Genomic DNA, 25622 nt, shown 5'->3' with positions numbered 1-25622 from the left:
CCTCCCCCCTCCCAACACCCCTCCCCTAGCCAACACACGATTCCACTGGTTATCACATGTGCCCTTGATTGAAACCCATTTCCATGTTGTTGGTATTTGCATTAGAGTGTTCATTTAGAGTCTCTCCTCATTCATGTCCCTTCCAACCCTGTAGTCCATCAGTTGCTTATCTTCAGTGTTTTTACTCCCACCGTTTGTCCTTTGCTTGTGGATAGTGTTTTTTTTTTTCCTCCTGGATCCCTGCAGAATGTTCAGGGACGTTGTATTGGCATTAATGGAGAAGTCTATTACGTTCTCTTGTAACACCACAGTGTGTCAGTCTCTGTGTACAATGTTCCCCTGGCTCTGTTCCTTTTGCTCTGCATCACTTCCTGGAGGTTGTTCCAGGCTCCATGGGATTCCTCCACTTTATTATTCCTTTTAGCATAATAGTATTCCATCACCAACATATACCACAATTTGTTCAGCCATTCCCCAATTGAAGGGCATCCCCTCATTTTCCAATTTTTTGCCACCACAAAGAGCGCAGCTATGAATATTCTTGTACAAGTCTTTTTCCTTATTATCTCTCTGGGGTACAAACCCAGCAGTGCTATGGCTGGATCAAAGGGCAGACAGTCTTTTATCACCCTTTGGGCATAGTTCCAAATTGCCCTCTAGAATGGTTAGATCAATTCACAACTCCACCAGCAATGAATTAATGTCCCAACTTTGCCACATCCCGTCCAGCATTCATTACTTTCCATAGCTGTCATGTTAGCCAATCTGCTAGCTGTGAGGTGATACCTCAGAGTTGTTTTGATTTGCATCTCTCTGATTATAAGAGATGTAGAATACTTTTTCATGTGCTTATTAATAGTTTTGATTTCTTTGGCTGAGAACTGCCTGTTCATGTCCCTTGCCCATTTGTCAATTGGAGAATGGCTTGATTTGTTGTACAATTGATTTAGCTAAATTTGAGTAATTAGACCTTTGTCAAAGGATTTTGTTATGAAAATTGTTTCCCAATTTGTTGCTTTCCTTCTGATTTTAGTTACATTGGTTTTGTTTGTACAAAACCTTTGTAATTTGATGTAGTCAAAATTGTTTATTTTACATTTTGTGACTCTTTCTATGTCTTGCTTGGTTTTAAAATCTTTCCCTTCCCAAAGGTCTGACATGTCTACTATTCTGTGTTTGCCTAATTTACTTATAGTTTCCTTCTTTATGTTCAAGTCATTCACCCATTCTGAGTTTATCTTGGTGTAGGGTGTGAGGTGTTGATCCAAACCTAATCTCTCCCACACTAACATAGTACTTTACGTGGCACAAATGCCAACTGAATTGATAATGTATGTCCTGTAAAATGGTGCCACCTTTTTTGAAAGATTTTCATTTGTTGGTTTCTTTTGACTGAACTTGTAATTTCATTGGCATAGTAAAATCTTAGTAAGCAAATTTCTGACAAATCTGCAATAAGAACAAGTAGAGAAAAATATATAGCACTTACAGAATGCTTTAATACTTGCAAAGAATTTTTAAATATTATCTTATTTTATCCTCACCAAAATTCTTGCCTTCATTTTACACATGAGGAAATTGAGGCAAGCAGAGGTTAAGTGACTTGTCCAGGGTTGTACAGCCAGAAAGTATCTGACACTAGACTTGAACTCAAATATAATTGACTTCAGGTCCAGTGCTCTATCCAATATGACATTAGTTGTCCATCATGTTCAATTTATAGACTTAAAGAATTGGGACACTGAAAGGGTAAGTGACTTCCCTAAGGTCATGCAGACATTATGTGTCAAAAGAGGGATTTGAACCCAGGTCTTTTTGACTCCAAAGCCAGATTTATATATACTATGCCACAGTGCCTCTTTTGGGGGGATATAATCTGGCCATATTCAATTAAATGTTACAAATCTTACCATTCCTTATGCATAATTCTACCCAATATGTGGGGAGTTTTAGATAAATATGGGCTTTATGCAATAGTTCATTTTAAAAGAATAATTCTCATTATTTTATAGTCATCCACATGATTTGTGTATCATGCAAATACTACTCTGAACACGTACCATTTTTTTATTGATGTCTAAACACATCATTCCCCTCCATGATCATAGATAAAAGAACTAGTTATTTTCTTTCTCTGGCTCCTAGAATACATCTCTATTTATGTGATCTAATATGAACAAAAGGCATCCTGTGCCAAATGCCTACTCCAGTCCTGAATTTCTCCCACATCTTCTCCTTAAACTTATAGGAAAGACAAAATCAAGCCAATAGGTCTTCTCTCCCACAGCAACACCCACGCCTAGTGCTATGGTTCCCCCTAAGCCACTTGCACATAAGCTCTCTGATTTATCTCAGGATTACTGAGCTGGGAGGCATTGCGTATAAAGCAAGGAGAAAGTCAGAAGCCATACAGATAGATTTTAAAAGGTCAGTAACAGCTTAAGGCGAAGCTTTCTTGCAGAGGGAAAATCCTCTGACCTTCATCAGACACCATGTGCTGCCATTCTCCAATTCCAATCAGTTCATGGCAGCAAACAGCAGGGAGGACTTTAACATATGAACAAGAGAGCCTCATCTGGGGCTCCACATAGTGTGAACCTGAACAAGTTATTCCTTCTTCAAGAAGAGAATCTCTCTTCCTATTTGTTTTCTATCCAATGAACCAGGGTTATAGAATCTATCTGGAAACTATTAATTACTTTCTAAGGGAAAATATTAAAATGTCCTTTGAAATGGCCACTTGTCCATGTCATCTATGTTAACTTTTCTGGTCTTGGGATTAGTGTTTGGTCAGAGGAGGAGGGAGGGAGGGAGGGAAGGAAAGAAAGAAGGAAGGAAAAAAGGAAGGAAAAATGAAGGAAGGAAGGAAGGAAGGAAGAAAAGAAAGGAAGGAAGGAAGGAAGGAAGGAAGGAAGGAAGGAAGGAAGGAAGGAAGGAAGGAAGGAAGGAAGGAAGGAAGGAAGGAAGGAAGGAAGGAAGGAAGGAAGGAAGGAAGGAAGGAAGGAAGGAAGGAAGGAAGGAAGGAAGGAAGGAAGGAAGGAAGGAAGGAAGGAAGGAAGGAGAGAAAGGCAGACAACTTTTCAAGACAGAATTTTAGTAGTTAAAAAGTGTCCAGGTTATTTTTTTTTATTTTGTTTAAAAATATTAAACATACTCTGCTAGTATTGAAAGAAATATAGGATATCTGACAGCAAGACTCATTGCAATCTTATCTTTTTCAGTGCTTAGAATATAATAAATGTTCAATAAATGATTTTTGATTGACTGGAACTGCACAAATTAGTCTACTAGGGACAGTTGGGTGGCTCAGAGTTTAGAGAACAAGGTCTAGAGTTCTCAGATGCTTTCTACTTGTGTGACCCTGGTCAAGTCACTTAACCCCATTTTTTTCTAGCCCTTACCATCCTTGGAACTTATACTTAGTATCACTTCTAAGATAGAAGGTAAGGGTTTTTTTGAAAAACAAAACCAAAACAAATTAGTGTATTAAATTAAAGAAAGCAACAGTTAAATGATATTTGAAAAATTAAATTATATTTATGGGGAAAAGTGAAGTCATTAGTCTCCCTTTGGTGGAATTAGGATTGTTAGAAAATAAGGATAGAAGTCTATGCTATTTGCTTTTTCTTTCACGTTTAGTGAAATACATTTCATAAACTTGTGATTTTGAGAGAACTCCCAACTTGACCATAAGCTGGTATGTGTATTTCCTCATCTTTTTGGAAACAAGGTCAGTATTATATGAACTTGAGTTGTCACACTTGCCTACCAAAAATTAGTTTGTAAGTCTTACTCTTCAAATTTGGATTTGATGAACATTTTAATATTTTAAGAAATGAATATGTTTATATCTCTAGTGCTTAGCATAGTAACTAGCACATACATCCTTTACCAATTCTTTATAAATGCTTGTTGATGTTCACTCCTTTTTTTTAACCCTTATCTTCTGTCTTAGAATCAATACTATGCATTGCTTCTAAGCAGTAAGGGCTAGAAAATGGGGATAAAGTGACTTACCCAAGTCACAGAGCTAGGAAATATCTGAGGCCAGATTTGAACCCTTAGCCTCCCATCTCAAAGCCTGTCTCTCTTATTCACTGAGCCACCTAGGTGTCCCTATGCTTTTTTTTTTTTTATCTTGAGGGGGACTATGATTGGTGCATGTCCTGTCTATATCACTCAACTAATACTAAAAGTCTGATCCTGTCATTCCCTTCCTGGACCTGATCTCAGATCTACAATAGCTCTTAGGTTGTGCCTTTTAAATGTATTTATTAGTAATCATTTATTTTAGAGTTGTTTATGTATAAATTGCTTTCCCACAATAGACTGTAAGCTCCATTAGGTCTAAATATCATATTATATTATATTACATTACATTATGTTATATTATATTATATGACATTATATCATGTCATATTATATTAATAATATCATATCATATTATATTATATTATCTAAATACTATATCTTTCGAAGTACTCCTCTTGCTCAGTGGTTTGCATATAAAAACACTTACTATTTAGAGTCAATTAACTCTAGGAAGCTAGGTGAAAACTTGGAAAGAGCACTGGACCTGGAGTCAGAAAGACCCGAATTCAAATTTGATTTCATACACTTCTTAGCAGTGTGACCCTAAGTAAGTCACTTAATGTCTGCTTCTACTTCTTCATCTGTAAAATGGGTATAATTAATAATATCTACCCCCCAGGGTTAATCAAATGAGATAATAACTGAAAATAATACAGTGCCTGGCACATAATAAACTTTATATGAATGTTACCTCTTATCATCATCATCATCATCATCATAAAGTATCATTGTATAGAAGCATATTTCTGAATATTGTGAATTCAAAGCAGACATCTCATTGATAAAATATGCCACAGCCTTACAATTCCAGATTAAGTGCTAGCCAATAGAATCTTAAAGATCTGCAGGGGGTTCTGTCTGGTTTTTAAATTTGACCTTTTGAGCTACCAAGTGAGACTTCCTTCCTTCTTGGAAGTACAGCTATCTATGTCATAAGACCTAGAGCTGGACCTGACCTTAAACTCAGAGGAACCAAACTAGATTGTAATAAAATTGAAGAAAATGTTTAACAAAATAAATATGAATATAATACAACATAGATAATGTTCATTTATGGTTTTCTAAGTCAATATGCAACCCTCTGTTTCTATGTGATTTTGACATCACTGGTCTAGGCTGTCTCCCAAGAGAAGTCTCAGACAAGAGGAGCAATTTACCAAAGATGACATCAGCACTAAGTTAACAGAGCTGAAATTGGAACCCAACCCCTCTAAAACTCTCTAAATCCTAATCAGATGTTCTCTTAAATCAATCAGCACCATTCACTAAGTGCTTACAATGTGCACAACATAGTTCTAGTCACTGGGGATACAAAAACAAAAATAAAAAAGTCTCCTCCCTCAAGGAATTTAAATTTGACTATGATTCCAATCTATAATGGTAGACAACTAAAAGAGGATTGAATTTAGCATCCAAAGAGCTGTCCAGCTCTGTCACTCATCAGCTAGGCAAACTTGAGCAAGTCACTTCATCTGAACCTTAATTTCCTAATCTGTAAAGTGGGGGAGTTAGACCAAGTGGTCTGGAAGGTCTTTTCCCACTTTAGAGTTATCTTTTCAATCATTAGAGTTGTCTCATCCCCAGGTAAGACATCTTGGATTTTGTTTTGTTTTGCATCATTTAATTCTTCCACTGAACCAATCATTGAAGCCGCTGGGGTTATTGGCAGGGGTTGTAATCTACATGGGTAGACTCACTTGATCGGACGCATAGGCCACCAGCTTGTCCATGATGGCTCCCTCAGTCAGTCCTGGAGATTTGGCCTGTAGTTGTCGAATCACCTTAGTTCTAGCAGCTAGCAGGGTCACCAAGGTGGCTTCACTGGCACTTCCCTGTGGTCAGAAAAAGAGGATTAAATGAAGAGACTAGAAATGGAAGATGACAAAGCTAGAATCTGATCAAAGGAACACAGATTCAGAGCTTGAAAAGACCTTAGCCACCATCAAGTCTAAGTCCCTTATTCTACAGATAATGAAACTGAATTATAGAGAGGTTTAGGGACTCTTCTATGGTCACACAGCTAGTAGGTCTCTGAGGTTGGATTTGAACTCAGACCTTCCTGACTCCAATTCCTATCTACTTTAAATAAAATCTAATTTGTATATGGGGGTAGGGATGAGAAAATTCTTGGATCTTCTCTGCAGCTACAAGTCATCTTGTGGACACAGGAAAGGAAAAAATTACTAGACTATCTGATGAACAAACAAGATTGTTCTCTTATGTTTTATGAGATCTTCTTGGCCCTTTACTTCTGGGTAGAATACAATTAACAGGAGATACTTGGAGCCAAATATTTAAGTAGATATAGTTTACTCTCAACCATGGGTCTAAAACTCCAATAGGACAGAGCATTGGTAGGAAATGAGAGACCCAAAAGGAAGGAGAACAATATAAAACAACAGCTACAGTAATATAAACGGCATTACTAATCTTGTTGGGGAGGGAAGGGCTGAAACAGATTCATGCTCTCAAGAAGGGGGAGATGGCCACAGGGCTGTATGCTACCTCTGCTGCATCAGTTCATTTTTCTGAATCATTTTTTCTTCTGTCATAAGGAACATTTCCATGGTGTTTTATAGTAGTCATCTAGGTGGAGTGCTGGGTCTGGAGTCAGGAAGTCATCTTCCTGAGTTCAAATGTGGCCTCAGACACTTAGTAGCTGTGCGACCCAGGGCAAATCACTTAACCCTGTTTGTCTCATTTTTCTCCTCTAAAAAATGGACTGGAGAAGGAAATGGTAAACCACTCCAGTATCTTTGCCAAAAACAAACAAACAAACAAATGGAATCACAAAAAGCCAGACATGACTGAAACAACTGAACAGTAGCTGTGTTGGAGAAAAAATGGAATCAGTACAGCTTTATCTTAAAAAAAAAAATTTCAAAAAGCAAAGAGCAGAAGGAAAAAGACTATGTAAAGACAAATGAGAAGATAGATTGCTGAGAAAACATTGAAGAATGAGTAAATGATAAATGGAGGAAAAAAAGGAGAGGGAAAAGTGATGGAATAATCAGGAAAAAATAAGAAGACCAAATGAATGTCCTTCAACATTCAGATTATCGTAGAATCATTTTTATTCATTTTAGATCTTTGTTTGAAGTCTTCCAGTAAGTAAATGCTTTTTCCTTCTCTAATTCCCCAATGAACCCGTAAACAAATTCAGATAGATGGCTTCGGATCATTATACCAATTCACTATGGATTTTTCCTTTGGATTTTGTCAACTTCCTGAATGAAAATTCCCCTTCTTCAAGGAATACAGATTACTTAAAACACACATACACACCACTAAGCAAGTTTCCAACAGCCCAGCAACAAAAATGAAAGGCTTATAATACATCCAGTTTGTTTTAACTAATCCAAATATAATGGGTAAATGTGTTTGAAAAGGGGCTCCAATATTGAAAACCCTTTTTTGAGAGTTCGGGAGGGAAGCTGCTCTGTATGCTAAGAGATCAGTAATGATACGTTTGCCTTTATTACTACCAAACAAGGGTTGCCATGGTGAGCAGGGCTCAAGAGGCATAAGGAAATATTGGTGAGATCTGATGCTCACATCTGCTGATTCTCTGAACTCAAATTTTCTTTTATCTTCTGGTTTTTCAAGTGTCACCTCACATACAGCAGAAAATTGGCTTCATATCCGCATGCAGGCTTTCAAACACAATTAAGAGCCAATTTTCCCAGACCTTGTTTGTCCAAAACCACAATTATTGCTTGGCATTTGACTCAGGAATGACTGCCTATCGTCTCCCCAGCCCCCAATGCTATGGCTTTACTCTGCTTTGTGCTAGCTGTTATTGCCATTTGGATGGGAATCGATATCTCAAACTGTCACATCAGATGCAAGAACACAGGATCCCACTATCTATCCCCAAACTTACGCTTTCTTTTAGGTCTTGCAAATTGTAGGCAATTAGCCCTGTCAGCTTGGAAGGGTGAGATTTCCTGATGACAAATAGTCTAATTGCTTGATTCCACTGGACAAAAATAGAGCTGTTCAGGCCCAGGGTGAAGCCCATTTTTAAGCTCACGCTTAAAAATCAACAGACCGATATGTACCCAACATTGTTCCCAATAAGAACCTAATCATAACAGCTTTATATAGCACTCTTCCCTATTCTCTCCATTTTGACAACCCATAGAAGTGAAATATTCTTAGGATCATAGATTTTTGAGCTGGAAGGAATCTTATAGGTCATTTATTTCAACCCCATAATCTTACATATTGGGAAAAAGGACCCATGACATTAAGTAAAACCACACAAGCTCAAAATGAGACTAGTAGTAAACCAGAGAGGTGAGATTTGAACTGAAGCCCTCAATTCTAAATTCTTTAATCTTTCAGAGGCACCAGGCTATGCCTCATTCAGATGCAAAATTATGTTTTAAACATATATTTTGAATGATATTTATTTCTCTAGGAATTCTGACCCCAAGGAATGTTGAGAACAACAATGAATTTCTTTATTGGTATTTAGAGAAGTTGGTGCTGCCATACTAACAATGTTGTGGTCAAGTTTAAATTCTATTTTTCTTTCTAGCTCCTTGAATATATATCCTATTAACTAGATATATGGCTTAATCAACTGACACTTCCTGAATTAACAGGTAAAATATATCTCCTTGCCTTTAAGGGTGTGTTTCTCCAAGTAGTAACTTTTCTTTCCTGATATGTCAAGGGGAAGGATCCTTTCTTAGAGCCTGACAAAAAGGTCACAGGATCCCAAATGGTCATGGAATTAAAGCTGGAAAGAATTCTTAAAATTATCTCATCAAACTCCTTTACTTTATATAAAGAAACTGAGATATAGTCAATGATATTCATTAAGGGTTTGTTAAATGTCTACTATAGGACAAGTATTGTATTAATTACTGGGGAAACAAATAAGAAGATAGTCCCTGTCCTTAGAGAAATTACAATCTACTGGGGGTATACAATTCACAAAAGGAATCTGAAAAGGGAGTGAAGGATGCCACCAGAGTACCCAGTGAAGGGGCATTATATTATGGAATTGAAGCCAAGCAGAACAGCTGATGGCAAATTAAGTTATCTAAAAAATAATTAAAAAAAAAATCTTAGCTTTTTACAAAGGAAGGTTGAGACTTGAATTGGAAATATTGTGGCTTTTAGTATATTATTATTTGTTTTATTTGTAGAAATAGTATGATACTTTATTTCTGGTAATACTTATGTAGATACTAATATTGAGTTAATTGATTTTGCTGTAATGAGTTATATTGGTCAGGATTTTAGTGGTGTCTCTCTATTATATTGATGTGGGGGATGAGCTTTAGCTTTATTAGGATGAATTTTATTTATTACTATTTATGTTGTGTTAGAAGTTGTTCGTGGATATAGATGAAGCAAATATTAAAATAAATGTGATTGAGATCAGAAAGGACATAAAGTATATTTTAATGAGACCTTTTTGAGTAGAAGTAAGTAATGATGATATTGAAGAATGGATATTAGTTTGTCCTTTAGATCCTGTTTTTTTCATATCAGTTTAGATCAATTAGTATGGTAGCCATGCATTGGCCTGAATATAGATTTATTAGGGGATAAATTCGATGAGTAAAGTAAGTGAAATACCCTAGTATGTTTGAGAAGTTAGTAGTATGATTTATTGAGTTTATAAGTTTATTAATGAAAGAGTTGAGTTCTATGCCAATTGTTAAGTCTATTAAGGTAATTAGTAGGGCTGACAATTTAATTATGTTTGGTATAGTTATAGTAATAGATGTTATTGGTGGAATATTAATTGTTAGTAAAAACCCTGCAAAAATGCTTCCTATGGCTAATCGTATAATAGGATTAATTAAGTTTGGGTTGTTCTCATTAATTGGTGAAATAGATGTGAATCGTGGGTTTCCTAATAGGGCATAATAGACAATTCGTAGGCTGTAAATGGCTGTAAGGGAAGTGGCAATGAGTGTTATTATTAAAGCTCATGGGTTTGTGTATGATGTATTTATAGCTTCAATGATTGAGTCTTTTGAGTAAAAACCAGCTAGGAATGGAGTACCTATTAAGGCTAGGCTGCCCGTTTTACAATTAATATCTCATTGAGTCCCCACAATAACTCTGTAGGTACTATTATTATCCTCATTTTTCAGATGAGGACCTGAGGCAACAGATCAAGTGACTCGCTCAGGGTCACACAGCTAGTAAGTGTCTGAAACCACATTTGAACTCGTTTTCTTGACTCCATGCTTACTGCTCTATCTCCTATACCATTTAGATGCCTTTTTTTCCCAAAAGTAAAATAATAGAAAGCAATAAAAAAAACCCTTTAATTTATATAATTAATTCATTGTTCCAATTTCTAGTTCTCCAGAGTGGAGAGGCAAGTAAGAGTGCTGAGGAAGTATTAGTGCCAAAGTTGACTAAGTCTCCAAAATGAGATTTTAGTGATGAGCTTACCCTAGGAGAAGTCTGATGTTTATGGAGTTGAAACCAGAGTAGATGATAGTAAATGAAGTTTACCAGCAAGCCCAGAGAGGTTAAGTTACTTAGTTAAGATTACTTAGGTAGTAATTGGCCAAGGATGATAGAAAAATTATCATGATTATAGATTGAGTTACCTTTCCCATGAGAGAAGCCCAGAATTTCAGAAATGGAAGATCCCTGTAAGACCATGTAATCTAACTTGTTTCTGAAGAGGAATTCTCTTCGTAACATCTCTGACAATTAGTCATAGAGATGATACTAGAAGCCCTTCCTTGCTAGGGAATCTGCTACCTTCCAAGGCATCCCATCTGGACAAAGAAGCCACTTTTGGACAATTCTAATTGGTGGAAAATCCCCCCCCCCCCCCATCAAGCTTAAATCTCCCTCTTGGCAGCTTCTATTCATTATTCCTGGTTCTGCTCTCCAGGCACCAGTGCCCTAAATTGGTTGAGATGAAATAAATTGAATGGTGAGCTTTAAGTATTGCAAAATCATCTTCTAAAAATTTTGACTTTATCTTAGAGAGTTCAGGCTATTGAAATTCATACAGATCATGAAACCCTAAGTAAGGAGTCAATCATATTCTTGGAGTCATTTGTAACCTCACAGGATCCTGGGAGAAACTGGCTCATCTGCTCCAGACAGGGAAAATGTTTCCACTGAATGTGACTTTTGATTTTAAACCATCCAGAGAATAACAAAAATAGTTTTTACTAAAGTAAGGGGGACTGTGAATAGAAGCTATTAGATTGCTATCAGAGGATTCAGGACTCAGAGTACATTGGGAAGAACCCAACATTTAGACTCATGGATCTAGGTTTGAACTAGGTAAAGCATTTAGTCTCTTTTGATCTCAGTTACCTTATCTATAAAATGGGGTAAGATTAGATGATTAGAAAGAGTAGTGTGGTATAGTGAAATTACATTGAAATTGCAGGTAAGAGAACCTTAGATTTGAATCCTGCCTCTGACACTTTCTTTTTTTTTTTCCTCTGACACTTTCTAATGGTGACTATAGGCCACTTGACCTCTCTTAGTATAATCTGACAATAGCTGTGAAAGCTACAAATTACAGGCATTTTGTTGTTGTTCTTGTTGTTGAGTCTTTTTTAGTCATGTCTGACTTTGTGACTGCTTTTTGAGGTTGTCTTGGCAAAAAACAACAACTCGGGAATGGTTTTCCATTTTCTTTTCCAGCTCATTTTACAGATGAAGAAACTGAGGCAAAAGGGTGAAGTGACTTTCCCAGGATCATATGGTTAGTATTTGATGCCATATTTGAACTCAGGTCTTCCTGCACCTATATACTGTGCCACCTGGCTACCCCCAAGATTTGTATTGCTATTATTTCAATATTTATTATGTTTATATTTATTGATTGGAAAAAGAGATCATTCAGTTGAGTCCAGTGATTCTAGGACAACACTTCTCATTACCTGAGAAACAGCTCAAAGGTCCCTGTCCTTATGATGATCCAATCTTGTATATGAGTGACAGCATATTTAGGTGTTACACTTATATACCTTATTGGTTTTTATTGATTTTCTAGAAAAAAAGGAGCAATGTCCCAGAAAACTAGTGCCTTTTTGTCCCCACCAATAAAAATCAAGGATTTAGAATAGGATCATGCAACCAGACTGTTAAGGTATCTATCCCACCTTCACCATACCTGAATCACTCCTCCTCCTTCTCCATCTCTTCCAGCTAAAAATGCTTCTGGCAGATTGATCATCTTCCCCAGCCAATCCAACATCACTGTCTCGAGCTCTGTGCAAGCAGGACTTGCAATCTATTAGGATAAGAGGGGAAAGCATTAACCAAAAATCCAGTAAGACTGGTGTAAATTTGTGATGAACAATGCTCAGTACTTTATATCCCTCTTTTTTCCTCATTGAAGTGTTGTTTAAATTTTTAAAAGAGGGAAAGAAATCAATTGCTTATCTTGCTTTCCTCATTATTCTATATGTGAGACTATTTAACTAGGAAATAATCTGATGCTCTACCCTTCTGTCCAAAGACTTCATATGGAAAGAGGAAGAAAGAATTTATACAGGAAGAGGAATGAGAAAGAAGCTTGTCTGATTAGCCATTTTGCTTGGTTTCCTAGTTACTGAAAGGATCCAAATGAAATTGCAGGTTTCTGCCTAAGGAAAGAACCACACCTAAATAAACTTTCATTCCCCATAAATCTTCCTTCCTACTAATAAATATCCAGAGGGCAAAAATGATTGAAGCCTTTGCCTGGCATTCAATAACTGTTGCTTTTCCTTTCCAGCCTTATGTTAAATTGCCCTTCTCACTCCATTTGCAGTCAAATTTAACTATTTTCTGTTCCCTAAATATACCCTATATTTTCCTTCTTCCACACATTTGCTCACTTTTTGCCTAAAATATCCTTCCTTTCTCTCCTGGCCCAGCTGACCTACTTCCCATCCTTCAAAGTCCAAATGAAATGTCGCTTGTTCATGAAGTCTTCCTGATGCCTCTTACTAGTAATAATCATCCACCACAGACTGAACATAAGTGGGGTTGGGGTTTTTTTGGTTCCCCATCCAGCCAAGTACTATAGAATCCAGTTCACTCTAAGTTGGATAGGCTCTTGAGTCTCATTGAAGATTTACAGAAGTAGGAAGATGGTGGTGAGAGCAACTAGGAGACTCAGTGGACCTCAGAGATGAGAGGTCCTGTTCACAAACACTTCTTAGCTGTGTGTTCCTGGGCAAGTCACTTAACCTCCATTGCCTAGTCCTTATTGCTCTTCTGTCTTGGGAGCAATTCACAGTATTGAGTCTAAGATGGAAGGTAAAGGTTTAAAAAAAGTAAGAAAAAAGACTGGGTCTTAAGACAGGGGTTCTTAGTCTTTTTTTTTTTTTTGTATCATGTTACCCTTTGTCAATCTGTGAAACCAATGGATTTCTTATCAAAATAATGTTTTTAAATACTGAAATACCATTCCAGAAAGGAAATGAACTCTATTGAGATAAAGATGTGATATTTTTCCTATCCAAATTCAGACTTCCTCAAATCTATTCAAAAGTACGGGGTCTCCGGACCCCAGATTAAGAGCCCCTCTTCCATGTGATTTTGCAATCCCATGACACAGAGCTTGAGCACAGTGATAGGGTGAGAATCCAGAGTCTACTCAAGGAAGACAAACTCTGAAGTTCTTATCACTTTTTTAATGCATGGTTAGAAGAAAACACCCAGAGACCTCTCTCTGGGACTGAGGGACCACATTCCACAAAGCTCAGGTAGTCATTTATTTCTCAGAAATGTACTTACCCAGGAAAAGCCAATGCAGCCTATGGCACCTGACAGCATGTCGGCCAACATGGCTGGATATGAACTGGCTGTGGGGAAATAGGCAAAGAAGTAGGGGCTGTGCCAGTGGGTTACCTGGAAGGGAAGAAAAGAGCCATTAAAAAGAAATCAGGAGGGTAGCTAGGTAGCTAAGTGGATTGAGAGCCAGGTCTAGAGATGGGAGTTCCTGGTTTCAAATCTGATCTCAGATACTTCCCAGCTGTGTGACCCTGGGCAAGTCACTTAACCCCCATTGCCTAACCCTTACCACTCTTTTGCCTTGGAAGCAAAACACAGTATTGATTCCAAAATGGAAGATAAGAGTTAAAAAAAAAAAAAAGAAATCAGACCAACCCAGAGAAACATTAAGCCAGATTTGCTTTTTACTTGGATCAGTTTAGTTGTATAATCTTGGGCAGATTATTTAACTCCTTTCAACCTCAGTTACATTATTTGTAAAATGGGGATCCTTACAGGGATATTGTAAAGATTAAGTGAGAGAATATATGTGACATTCTTATTGTTGTTACCATCATGTCTTTTGTATTATCACTTAGAGCACTTTTAAAGCCCCTGGCTTGGGCTCTCTAGCATTTTCCTCCCAGATCACCCAAGAAGCCTCTTTACTTGTGTCTTCAGTTGTAGTTTATTCTCTCCAATACATCATTTGCTGATCCTAGATCAGGACCCTATAGTGTTCTAGGCACTGCTAAACACTGGGGATTCGAAAAACCAAGAAGAGTTCACGTTCTGGGGATGTAACATTTTCAGAGATAAATAATAGAACTCACATGCGAGAGAAGCAGAAAGTGATCTCAGGGACAGAGAGGAATTGACAACTGGAGTGAAGAAGGGAAGAGCTCCTGAAAGGTGGCATCTGAATTGGGTCTTCGACCTCTTCCCTAAAATCTGAGTTTAGGGTTTCTACTACCTGTGGGAAATGGATGCCTTCTGAGATAATTTACTTGGGAATTCTACATATATTTTATAAACAAAACCTGTACTAAATGACTTTCAGCCAGTCTTGTAGAGTGCCAGGAGATTAATCTTCCCAAGCTATAGTTTGGATGTCTCATTACTTTGCTCAAAATCCATTAATAACCTCCCAATGCCTACCTAATAAAGTCCACACTCGTTAGCCTGGCATTCAGAGCTAAGCACCCCAGAAAGACCTTCTTTTCTAACTTTATCTCATACTGCATTCCCTGCATTCTAGTTAAATGGATCGACTCAATCTCCCTAAGCATCCTTTGACCACCTGTGCTCATTCCTTCTGTAATGTCTTCCCTGGGTTTTTTGCTAACTGGAAGTAATTTTTCTCTCTCTTCAACTCAACACTTACTGCATTTAGCACAAACCATTTGGAATTAGGAGAGCTGGAATAGTAAGGAGACAGCCTGGAATGGTGGATTTATAGTCAAGAAGACCTGGATTCAAATTCTGCCTCAGACATTTGCAAACTCTGAGGTCTGAGATGAGTTTCTTTAATGTAATTGCTCCTCTGCTTCTAATCTGTAAAATGAGAAAGTTGGACTAGATGCTTTAGAAGGTCCTTCCAACTCTAAATATATATTCTTTCAATGTTTGGACTTTTGCTAGCCTACATCATCCACTGAAGATTTTTTTTAATAATAGAGTGTCCCAATCAGATATTCCTAATCTTAGGAAAATTAATCAGATTGTAAGATGATTTGAAGGGTCAGGGGAGGTCCCAGAGAGGCAAATATTGCATAAAACAATTAAAAGTTACTATAGTAAGCCAAAGACCCAAGTGCGGGTGTTATTTCTTTCAGAGACGCAACATGACATAAGGTCTACAGCCATAAGAACTAAACTTGAATTCTTTGAATGCCAACTAGTCCAGCTTCCTCACTTTATAGATGGTAACACTGAGGTCCAGAGAGTTTAAATAACTTGCCCAATGTTCCAGAGGTAGTAAATTTGAGATGCCAGATTTGAACTCAAGTCCTTTTTTCAAATCTAGTACTCTTCATTGAGACAGATTGCATTTGAGAGAGTGAGTAATAAAGGATGGCCAAAGAATACAGGACATGGTGGGGAGTTAGAGATGACAAGCCTGAAAAAGTGTGCCAGATTATGAAGGCTCTTGAATGTTAGGCTTAGGAAAGGATTTGGACTTTCTCCAATTAGGTAATAATGTCACCAAAAACCGTTTTGAGCAGGAGACTGTTCTGATAAGAGTTGATAAGGAGCCAGATTATTGAACAGTGATGTCCCAAACAGATTGGGAAAAGGGAGAGGCTTTCCTCTCCCTCCCCCTTCCAAAGAGATGAGAACGGAAGTTAGAACAGAAAGTAATTACAGTTTTTAATATTACATGTTGAATTTTGAATATCCCCCAAAGAAAAACAAACTGTACACAATAAAGGCTGGCAGTTTCATGTAAAATCCTCTTCTGATCTATAATGTATATGAAAATGCTTGTTTTGTGAATTTGCTAAGCACAGAGAGAGCAGAGGGGAAAGGGAGGTATCAGTGGAGAGAATATTGGACTTTGAGTCAGAAAAGACTGGTTCAAATCCCACCTCTGACAGCTCTGTGACCCTGAGCAAGTCACCTAACCTCCTTGGACCTCAAGTAACTCCCTAAGTTTTATCACAGACAGGTTGCATTCTGCCACCATTTGATCACTAGGCTACTAAAATCACAGATTCTTCATATATTCACATATACACATAGAACTTAAAGGAAGAAAACACTAAAAACAGCTTTGGTTGACATGAATATTGGATTGTTTTTATACTAGTGGAAATAGATTATGCTAAATCACCCAAGTGATCTTATAGAATCCACCAAATTACATTTATTGTCTCTTTGCTCTTTATAAGGCACCACAGGGAATTCAAAAGATAAATAAGACATAGTCCCTGCCCTCAAGGATCTTAAGTTTAATTGAAGAAACAAGAGATATACTTGGAAAGGAAAAGCAGCATAAAGCAGTAACTGTTAGGATTATAGTATATGGAACTGGCAGAGACATTAGAGCTCATACCTTCTAAGTTCTTCATTGGGGGGAATTGCAAAAATTGATTTAACGATTGCCCAAGGTTACGCAGGTCAGAAATGGAAATGTTGAAACTCAAACCCAGTTTTCAAACCAAAATGCCATGTGGTATAAATACTTCTGGGGAAGGAAACTCATTTGACAAAATTAATTGTTGACAATTAAAACTGAGTTACCCTAGGAGGGAAATGGTCAAATATTTTAAGCATTTACTATGTGTCAGAAATTTTTTCTGATGCTGGGAATACAAAGAAGGGAAAACATTCCTTGCCCTCCAAGAACTTACTTGGAATGGGAGAGGTATGGCATAGATAACCAGATACATTCAAGATAGTATAGACAAAGTGGATGGAAGACAACATAAGAGAGGAAGACATTAGCAGCCGGGGAGTCTGAAAAAGGCTTCCTGCAGAAACTGATATTTGAGTTGACTCTTGAAGGAAGCCAAGGAAACTAAGAGTTAGAAGTTAGGTAGGACTGAGGACGTCATCCAGGGATGAAGGACAACTAGGGGCAAAGGTACAGAGATGAGAAATAGAGTGTCACAGCTGAGGGATCACAAAGAGGCTAGTTTCACTGGCTCATTGATCATTGTGTACATTGGAGCAAAGTATTAGAAGACTGGAAGTGGTCAGGTTTTGACAGATTTTAAATTTCAATTCAGATTTTTTTGTTTGAGCATGGGGTAATGGGGAGCCACTAGAGTTTATTGAATAGGGGGAGGATGTGGTCACACTTGCACTTCAGAAAATCACTTTGTCAGCTGAGTGGAGGATTGGTAGGAGAGAGGAATGAGAAGGCTCGGATCAGGGAGTAGAAAGGGAATCAGCACTTGGACAGAGAAATGAGGGGAAAGCCTGGAAGTTAAGGAACTAGCCATTGTCCTGGCTTTTGATGCATCACTCACAGTGGTATTAATAGAGCTGCCAACTACACTAAAAATATTAAAATTACTAATGTTCAGAGTTTGTTTCAAACAGCCAAGCATGTGAAGATTTAATCCAACCATATAAAAAATAAAAAAGCTTTGTCTTGCTCATTCCCCTTCCTTTTCGATGTCTAACCACATACTTTCCCCAGAATAGGTTTCATTGCTAAGAAGCTTAATCTATGTACATAAGCTCTTGAAGAAAACACTCATAACATGCTCATCTCAGAGCAAAAATGTCAAGGGTAAATATATTTTTAGAAAAAAAGAAACTGGAAGATTTCTTCCCTCCAAAGAAGACAGATCTGATTTGATCTTTGCTGTAATGAAGAGAGCATTGACCTGAGCGTTTGAATATCTGGGCTCTAGAACTAGCCTTTCCATTGAAGACCAGTCTGATGATGCATTACCTAAATTCCATAACAGCCCAGTGTTATGTCAGGGATAGTCAGCAAGTAAATCATTCAAAATCTCAGGACCTTAATTTCTTCATCTGTTAAATGAAGGCATTGGAACTGATTTGAACTAGATACTTACTAAATTTAAAATGTTAGACAAGTTGCCTAATTTATCTTAGGTTTATTTTTCTCAACTATAAAATGAAAATCATAATAATTTTACTAATCATCTTCCAGGGTTGTTGTGAGAAAAGCAATTTGTATAAAGCACTCAATTTATATTTGTTATGTTCAGAATTTAAAATGAAAAATAAGTACTTTATAGAGTACGACATACATATGGCTTCTAATTCTTAAATGGCATTTAGGAGGCACATTTATCTGAAATGAATCTACTGTATGGAGAATAAACTTGCTAACAGCTGCTATATACTCACATTTCTCCGAAGACATTGTATTAAATTTAGTTAAAATAGTCAATAAAACCAGTTATTTAAAGTCAAATATTAAGTGGAATGTAAGTTTCTTAAGGACAGGGTTGGCATCCCACCTATTTTATGTCTACTGGAACTACTATAATGCCTGGTAGTTGACCAAATAGCTAATGGATTTCTCAGACAGTTTTGCTGTCATGTATAAAGTGCCAGAATCATAAATTAATTTTTGCTTGTTAGTTGGCTAGCATGAATATAAGCACCCAGAAACAAATCAGACTGTTTGGCATGATTTGATTGATAAAAGTCACAATCACAAAAGAGTCATTTACTCTAGATGAGACCTATGAAATCATTGAATACAACCTTCTCACTTATAAATAAGGAAACAGACTGGTAAGACGACTTGCCCCAAGTCGCACAGCTAGTTTACAGAAGAACCAAAACTATGAAGGACCCAGGTCTTCTGCCTCCTAGTACACTAAACTTTATATAAACATTATAAAAATCACAGAATCCCAACATTTCAGAGTTGGAAAGTACCTCAGTGGTCACCCAGTCCAAACTATGCCTAAAAAGGATACCCAGTATTAAGAAATCAAAGAATTATAGAGAATTGCATAAATCAAGTTAATCTAAATGGATGAACAAACTAAGGTAATTAACTTATATTCTTTAAACTATTTGATAGATCAAAATTACTTCATGTACAATTCTAGATTTAAATGTTACTATATTGGGCTAGAAATAGAGTTACTCAAAGAGTTTCCAGAAAACAGAACTCTGTTCCTTTCTAGATCTCATATTCTTATAGGCACATTTTTCCTTCCTTTTCTTCTTGCCTATTTTTCATGAGCAAACAACGTCTTTAATGCATTACTCATCAATTTTAAAAAAATGAATCTATCCTGAAGAAATATAGCAAGGGAGGGAAGTGGATCCTCACTTCTTATTTCCAAGTGGTATCAGATAATTGGATAGGTTCCTTTTATGTTAATACTGATTCTTCCTCACCACAAAGGTGAAACTAGCTCTCATTAGCTTTAGTCAATTAACTTTCCCTATTCTTTGTCATTCCCAAGATCATAGCCCATAGACCTGGAAGGAACATTACAGATTTTTTATTCAGCCTATCATTTTACAAATGAAGAAGTTGAACCCAAAGATTGAGTTCCATCCAACGTCACACATTTTACTGTTATCAATCATTTCTCCCCTCTTTGCTCTATTTTTTTCACCCACAAAATCAATCAGCATATATACCACATTTAAATATACACAATTACACGTATAAATGTTTGTTGGTGGACATAAATTATGAGACAACAACATGACATGTTTGGATAGATGACTAACCTTGGAGTTAGGAAGACTTAATTCAAATATCTCTTGCATATTGGTTGTCTAGCCATAAGTAAGTCATATTACCTATCCTTGTCCCTAGGCAGCTCTCTAAGATTATAAATTATAGAGGAACTGCTGATTCAATTCAATTTTGTAATATTTGTTAAGCATCTAATAAATGTCTGACACTATATATATATATATATATGCATATATATATGTTATATAGGTAAGAGGCAAACCCCTCTGATTTCAGGGATCTTACATTCTACTGTGAGGAAATCAATGCATTAAGACCAGTGAATTAAAAATATGTAAAAATAATTTGGTGGAGGGGTATAGTAGGGAGATCACGAAAACCTTTGGGGATCAGGAAAGACTTCTTATAGAAGGTATCCCTTGAGCTGAGCCTTGAAGGAAGCTTTAGATTCTAAGAAATGGAGGGAAAGAAGGAGAACAATCCAGCAAAGCAGAGAACATGTTTGAAGAAATAGAAATAAAAAAACAAAACAAAACAAAAACAAAGTTAGCTGGGACACTGAGCCATTAAGTGACTTGCCCACAGTTACATAGTGAGTATGTGTGAGAGAGACTTGAACCCAGACTGACTGACTAGTTTACCTTTCCTCTATTACACCAAAACTACATCTCTCCTAGGACCTAGTAAGTACTTAAAAGGTAGTAAGCAATTGAATTGAATTTTTAAAATCACAGTGCTGGCATGTTTCAGGACCCAAGTTTTATTGATCTGGCTTTTAAAAAACTTTCCAGAATGTAGTCATTACCCCTGGCATGATTATCTGCTCAATATCCTTCATGATGTTTTCAAATGTTTCTGGTTCCTGGGGTGCAGAGTCGGGAATCAGGGGCCTCAGATAGCCTGGCTCCACATCTGGATAAACCTGACGTCTATGAATTCCCTCCATGTAGTCTGCCACATAATCCACCATTTCTTTTCCTCTCTTTCGGAATTCAGCAACATTCATGGTGATGGTAGTTCCAATGTCAGCGTCAATCCTAATCAGAGATTAAAAAACAAACAAACAATTTATGTGTGTAGCACATTTGTGTAGCACTTTGGGGTCTAACAAAACACTTTATAATCTTGTGAGGTTAGTGGTACAAATATTATTACACTAATGTAATAGATAGAGAAACTGGAACCCAGAGAGGCACACACAACTCTGAAGAGTCCAAACTAGGATTCTAACTCAGATCTGAGCCTAAGTTGCATCACTCCTCATTCTGAACTATGCTGGCTTTCTTTATTAATTTAAAAAATAACACGGCCATTTCCAAAAGTAGAAAAATCTCAAAACAAGTTAATAAAAGTTGGACTGAATACTCAGTCCCACTGGGGCCACCTGGAACTCTGAGCTTAGAGCACATTTCTGACTGTGAAGAGCAAGAGTGTGAAGATAAAATACTAATATAATCATGCTGCATTGTATGTTTTGATTCTTGATCCAGAAATCTTCTGACCAGAAGATTTGTGGAACAGAGTTGTTGGAGCTTGAAAAACAATTAAAACACCACACCTAGTAGATATTGGGGTATATTTTAACTCTTTTCCCTTCCCACCCCCTTTTCTTTGTCTTTTCAGAGGTAAAATTCTTTTTTTTTTTTAACCCTTAACTTCTGTCTTGGAACCATATTGATTCCAAGGCAGAAGAGTGGTAAGAGCTAGGCAATGGGGGTCAAGTGACTTGCCCACGGTCACACAGCTGGGAAGTATCTGAGGCTAGATTTGAACCTAGGACCTCCCATCTCTAGGCCTGGCTCTTAATTCACTGAGCTACCCAGCTGCCCCCAGATGTCAAATTCTTAAGAAGCAAGTAGATCCTATTATGCTAGCCTAAGTTCTCTTGTTAACTTACAAAGCAAACAAGAGCAAGTTATTTAGTTTTTTGAGTCTTGACTGCTTCCACTTTTTAAAAGGGCATGAGAATGTTTCTTCTATATATTTCCATTAGGACCACTCATTCTGACTGATATATGGTAAAGACATGAAAATAACATGGCTCATTTCAATAATTCAATGATCAGTTGTCCAAAATGCTCTACTTATTTGTTTATTGGCTACTTAATATGGTTTATCACTGCAACGATCAGAGAGAGTTTGAAAGTTTTTCAAAGTTGTTTTACTTTATAATGAATTGTTACTAGATAATTATTCTGCTCAACTCAATCTGCATCACTTCCTCTGAAACAGAATATTTCATCATATATAATAGAACAATAATTTTCTGTTGTATTCACATAGCACTTTGTTAGTCATTCTCCAATGGGAGGATACTGTTGGCTCCCAGTTTGGGGCTACCATGAAAAAAATGGATAGAAATATTTTTGTATATAATATATTTACCCCTTTTTTCTTTTATTTCTTTGGGTGATATAGGTCTGATAGTGGCATATCTGAATCAAAAGGCATACATATTATGTAAAATCATATGACAATTTAAATTAATTATACCCCAAATTAATTAATAATAGTACTGAATAAAAATGATTATATGATATGTAAAGTGCTTAGCACTGTGACTGACAGGTAGGGTGATATAAATGGTTATTCCCTTCCCCTTTCCATGCCAGGCACTGTCCTAGGTCCTGCAGATCCAGCCCCGCTCCCCCAAATAATCTCAGACTTCAAGGAGCTTATATTCTTTTGAGGGATATAGTATATACTCAAATAAGCAAACAAAAATGAATAAAAGGCAATGCAACCATTTCTAGAGAAGGAAAGACTAACAAATACCCTGCTATTCTGAAATACTACTGCAACAAGCCAGCTGTCTCTGCCAATTTGCTCGAGAAATGAAACCCTACTAGTCAAGCTAAAAGAAGATTCTATATTTTTCTTTTCAAATCATCTTCTTTTCTGCAGATCACACCCCACTAACCCTTTATAGAGCTTGAAGTGCAAACACACAGCAGATCTTGCATTCATTATGTAGCGTTTGATGCTTTGAGCCCCCAAGCTGGGCAAATATTGACGAACAGATGTAAACCAAGATAAGTGCTATTGGTTACATTGCCCAGGCCCTTTAAGGAGTGATTGCTTTTCATAATTTGATCAGGACTGTTAGAAATAGAAATGTAATTCTGCTGTTTAAATAAATGCTACTGAAGGCTACTGCAGTCAATATTCTATATGCACTTTCTAGCTATGTCTGCCTAAGACCATCATTTAAACCAGGGGCTCCTCTAACCAGTTTTTTGTGTGTCATAGACCTCTTGGTCAGTGTCTGGTGAAGCTTATAGATCCTATTAGTGAATAATTTTTTAAATGCACAAAATAAAATACTTAGGATTCATAGGAAACCAATAATATTGGAATAATGATGTAATTTTCCCCACCAAGTAATACAGATCCCCTGAAATGTAACTGTGGGACACTTGAAGATCTGTTAGCCTCAAGTAAAGAAGCCTTGATTTAAACTAAATGTGATAATCAAGCCTAAAATTTCTGACAGTTCCAGGTGGCTTTTCTCTTTTACTTGAAAGTTTCTAATGCATCTCTTTCACATTTCTAATTCTGTAATGGAACCTTCAAGACTTGGAATGACCACCTGGGGTGGAATCTTACCTCACACATCTATTGGTTGAATAACTCTGGCTAAGCCACTTAACTTCTATGAGCCTCGGTTTTCTCCTATATAAAATGGGACTAATAATACTTGTTAGCCCAATATTATGATGCTACACATGTAAAAAATTAGTAAGATAGAATGGCCAAAATGCGTGGTGTAGGACATCTGTAGACATGTGGCTATTAGGGAACAAGAAAAGTGGTAGATAAGGAAGAAGCATCATGAAGGGAGAGAGATGACTGGAAGCATCCCCATCCATTGTCTCCTGAGCATTTACTACTACCTATTCCTATATCTGAACCGAGTCATATGAAATCATTTTTAAACAGGATGGACTTTTGAGGTCTTGATGCTGTGACCTTTGAATGGATTTGATAGAGGAGATTACAAATAAAACACAAGTCATTATTTAGGTCATTCTTGATTTTAATTTTTCAACATTTCTTAAATTGTTATATATGTATCAGCTACTATTATGGTAATAATTACCAAATTCTAGAGCACATTATTATTTTGATAGTTGACATCTGTAGCATTTTCATGATTTACCAAGTGATTTTTTAGGTAATTCTAAGGTTTTACCTCACATCCATGAAGTTAGTAAAGATGACTAAAAAGGAAAATGACAAATGTTAGAGGGGTTGCTCTGAATTGGCTCAGATATTCTAGAAAGCAATTTGGAACTCTCTGCAAAAAGTACTAAAAATATGCATGCTATTTTCTTCTACTAGACCTATGATCCAAAGAAATCAGAGAAATAGGAAAAGGACCAACATTCACAAAAATACTTATAGTAGCTCTTTTTACACTGCCAAAGAAATGAAAGTTAAGGGATGCCTATCGGTTGGAGAATGGTGGAACAAATTATGGTCTAGGAATGAACTGAATATTATTGTGCCATAAAAATGTTGAAAGGGGTGGTTTCAGAGAAATTTTGGGAGATTTATATGAACTGTTAGAGAGTAAAATAATCAAAACTAGGAGAAAAATTATACAATAACATGTTTACTTTTCTTTGTTATTTTTCTTTCTTTCCTTTCTTTTTAATTAATCTGTTCCACCTATTATCCCTTCCCAAGAATAGTTTTTTTTTTAAAAGAGAGATTAAGTCCTTAAAACATAGCTGCAAAGTCTGGCAAAAAATCCTATAATGACTAAGTCTAAAAATGTACATCTATTTCTGCATTTTAGTTCATCATCTCATCAGGAAGAATTTCATCTTTACTTTTTTAGACTCATGGTTTATCATTGAGTTAAACAAAGAGAGATCTAAAGTCTTTAAAGTTGTTTTCTCTATTATCTTTTTATTATTATATAAATTATTCACTTAATTCTGCTCAGCTTCATCTGCATCAGGTCACAGAGGTTTTTCCAATTTCCTTTGAAACTCTACATTTCATCATTTCCTATAGAACAGTAATATTCCATTATATTCATATACCAAAAAAAAATTAAACATTCTCCAAAATGTGGACACACTTTTATCTTCCAATTTTTGGCTACCAGCAAAAGAAATCATATATATATATATATATATATATATATATATATATATATATATATATATATATATATATATATATATTCCCTCCCCCCTTTCTTTGATTTCTTTTGGGGAATAATAGCACTGGTAAAGGTAAACATTATATAAAAAAGATAATATTTATAAAGTACTTAGAACTGTGCCTAGCATATAGTAGGAGCTATATAAATCGTATTATCTTCCTTCTTTTCTCCCTAGCCCAGGGTCATACAAGGAGTCTCAGAGGTGAGATTTGAGCTCAGTTCCTCTACCTCTAGATCCATTGAGAGATCTTTCCCTTATGATCAGCTAGGATCTTTGAGAAAGGTTGGGCAGTGAAGAAAAGGATGAACTGGGTATAGATGAATAGACACTATTTTCCAGAAGTTTGACTGAACTGGAGGAGAGAGTAACTGAGACATACTTATAAGAAAATGGAAAAGAGCCAGCAATGAGAGAGAGCAGATAGATACATTAGAGGAAGGCACAAAGGCAATAAAGATCAAAGAATTTAGTGTTAGGGACCTTGAATAGAA

General features: G+C 36.6%; 1 protein-coding gene across 2 annotated transcripts in view; it reads right to left on the bottom strand.

Moving 5' to 3' along the window:
• Positions 1 to 25622, bottom strand: part of DDC (dopa decarboxylase) — a 116948-nt gene that overhangs the window by 65950 nt on the left and 25376 nt on the right. For both annotated transcript variants that reach the window (XM_056804840.1, XM_007500403.3), the window contains exons 2-5: positions 20760 to 20991; positions 13828 to 13941; positions 12215 to 12334; positions 5790 to 5924 (exon numbers count right to left, since the gene is read on the bottom strand). In XM_056804840.1, coding sequence (XP_056660818.1) covers positions 5790 to 5924; positions 12215 to 12334; positions 13828 to 13941; positions 20760 to 20960 — 570 coding nt within the window. In that variant the 5' untranslated portion in view covers positions 20961 to 20991. The remainder of the gene's footprint in view (positions 1 to 5789; positions 5925 to 12214; positions 12335 to 13827; positions 13942 to 20759; positions 20992 to 25622) is intronic.

The sequence above is a fragment of the Monodelphis domestica genome, chromosome 7 (assembly GCF_027887165.1).
Source record: "Monodelphis domestica isolate mMonDom1 chromosome 7, mMonDom1.pri, whole genome shotgun sequence".
Lineage (NCBI taxonomy): Eukaryota > Metazoa > Chordata > Mammalia > Didelphimorphia > Didelphidae > Monodelphis > Monodelphis domestica.
Note: the sequence above shows the minus strand (reverse complement) of the source record. Positions and strands in the feature narration are given on the sequence as shown.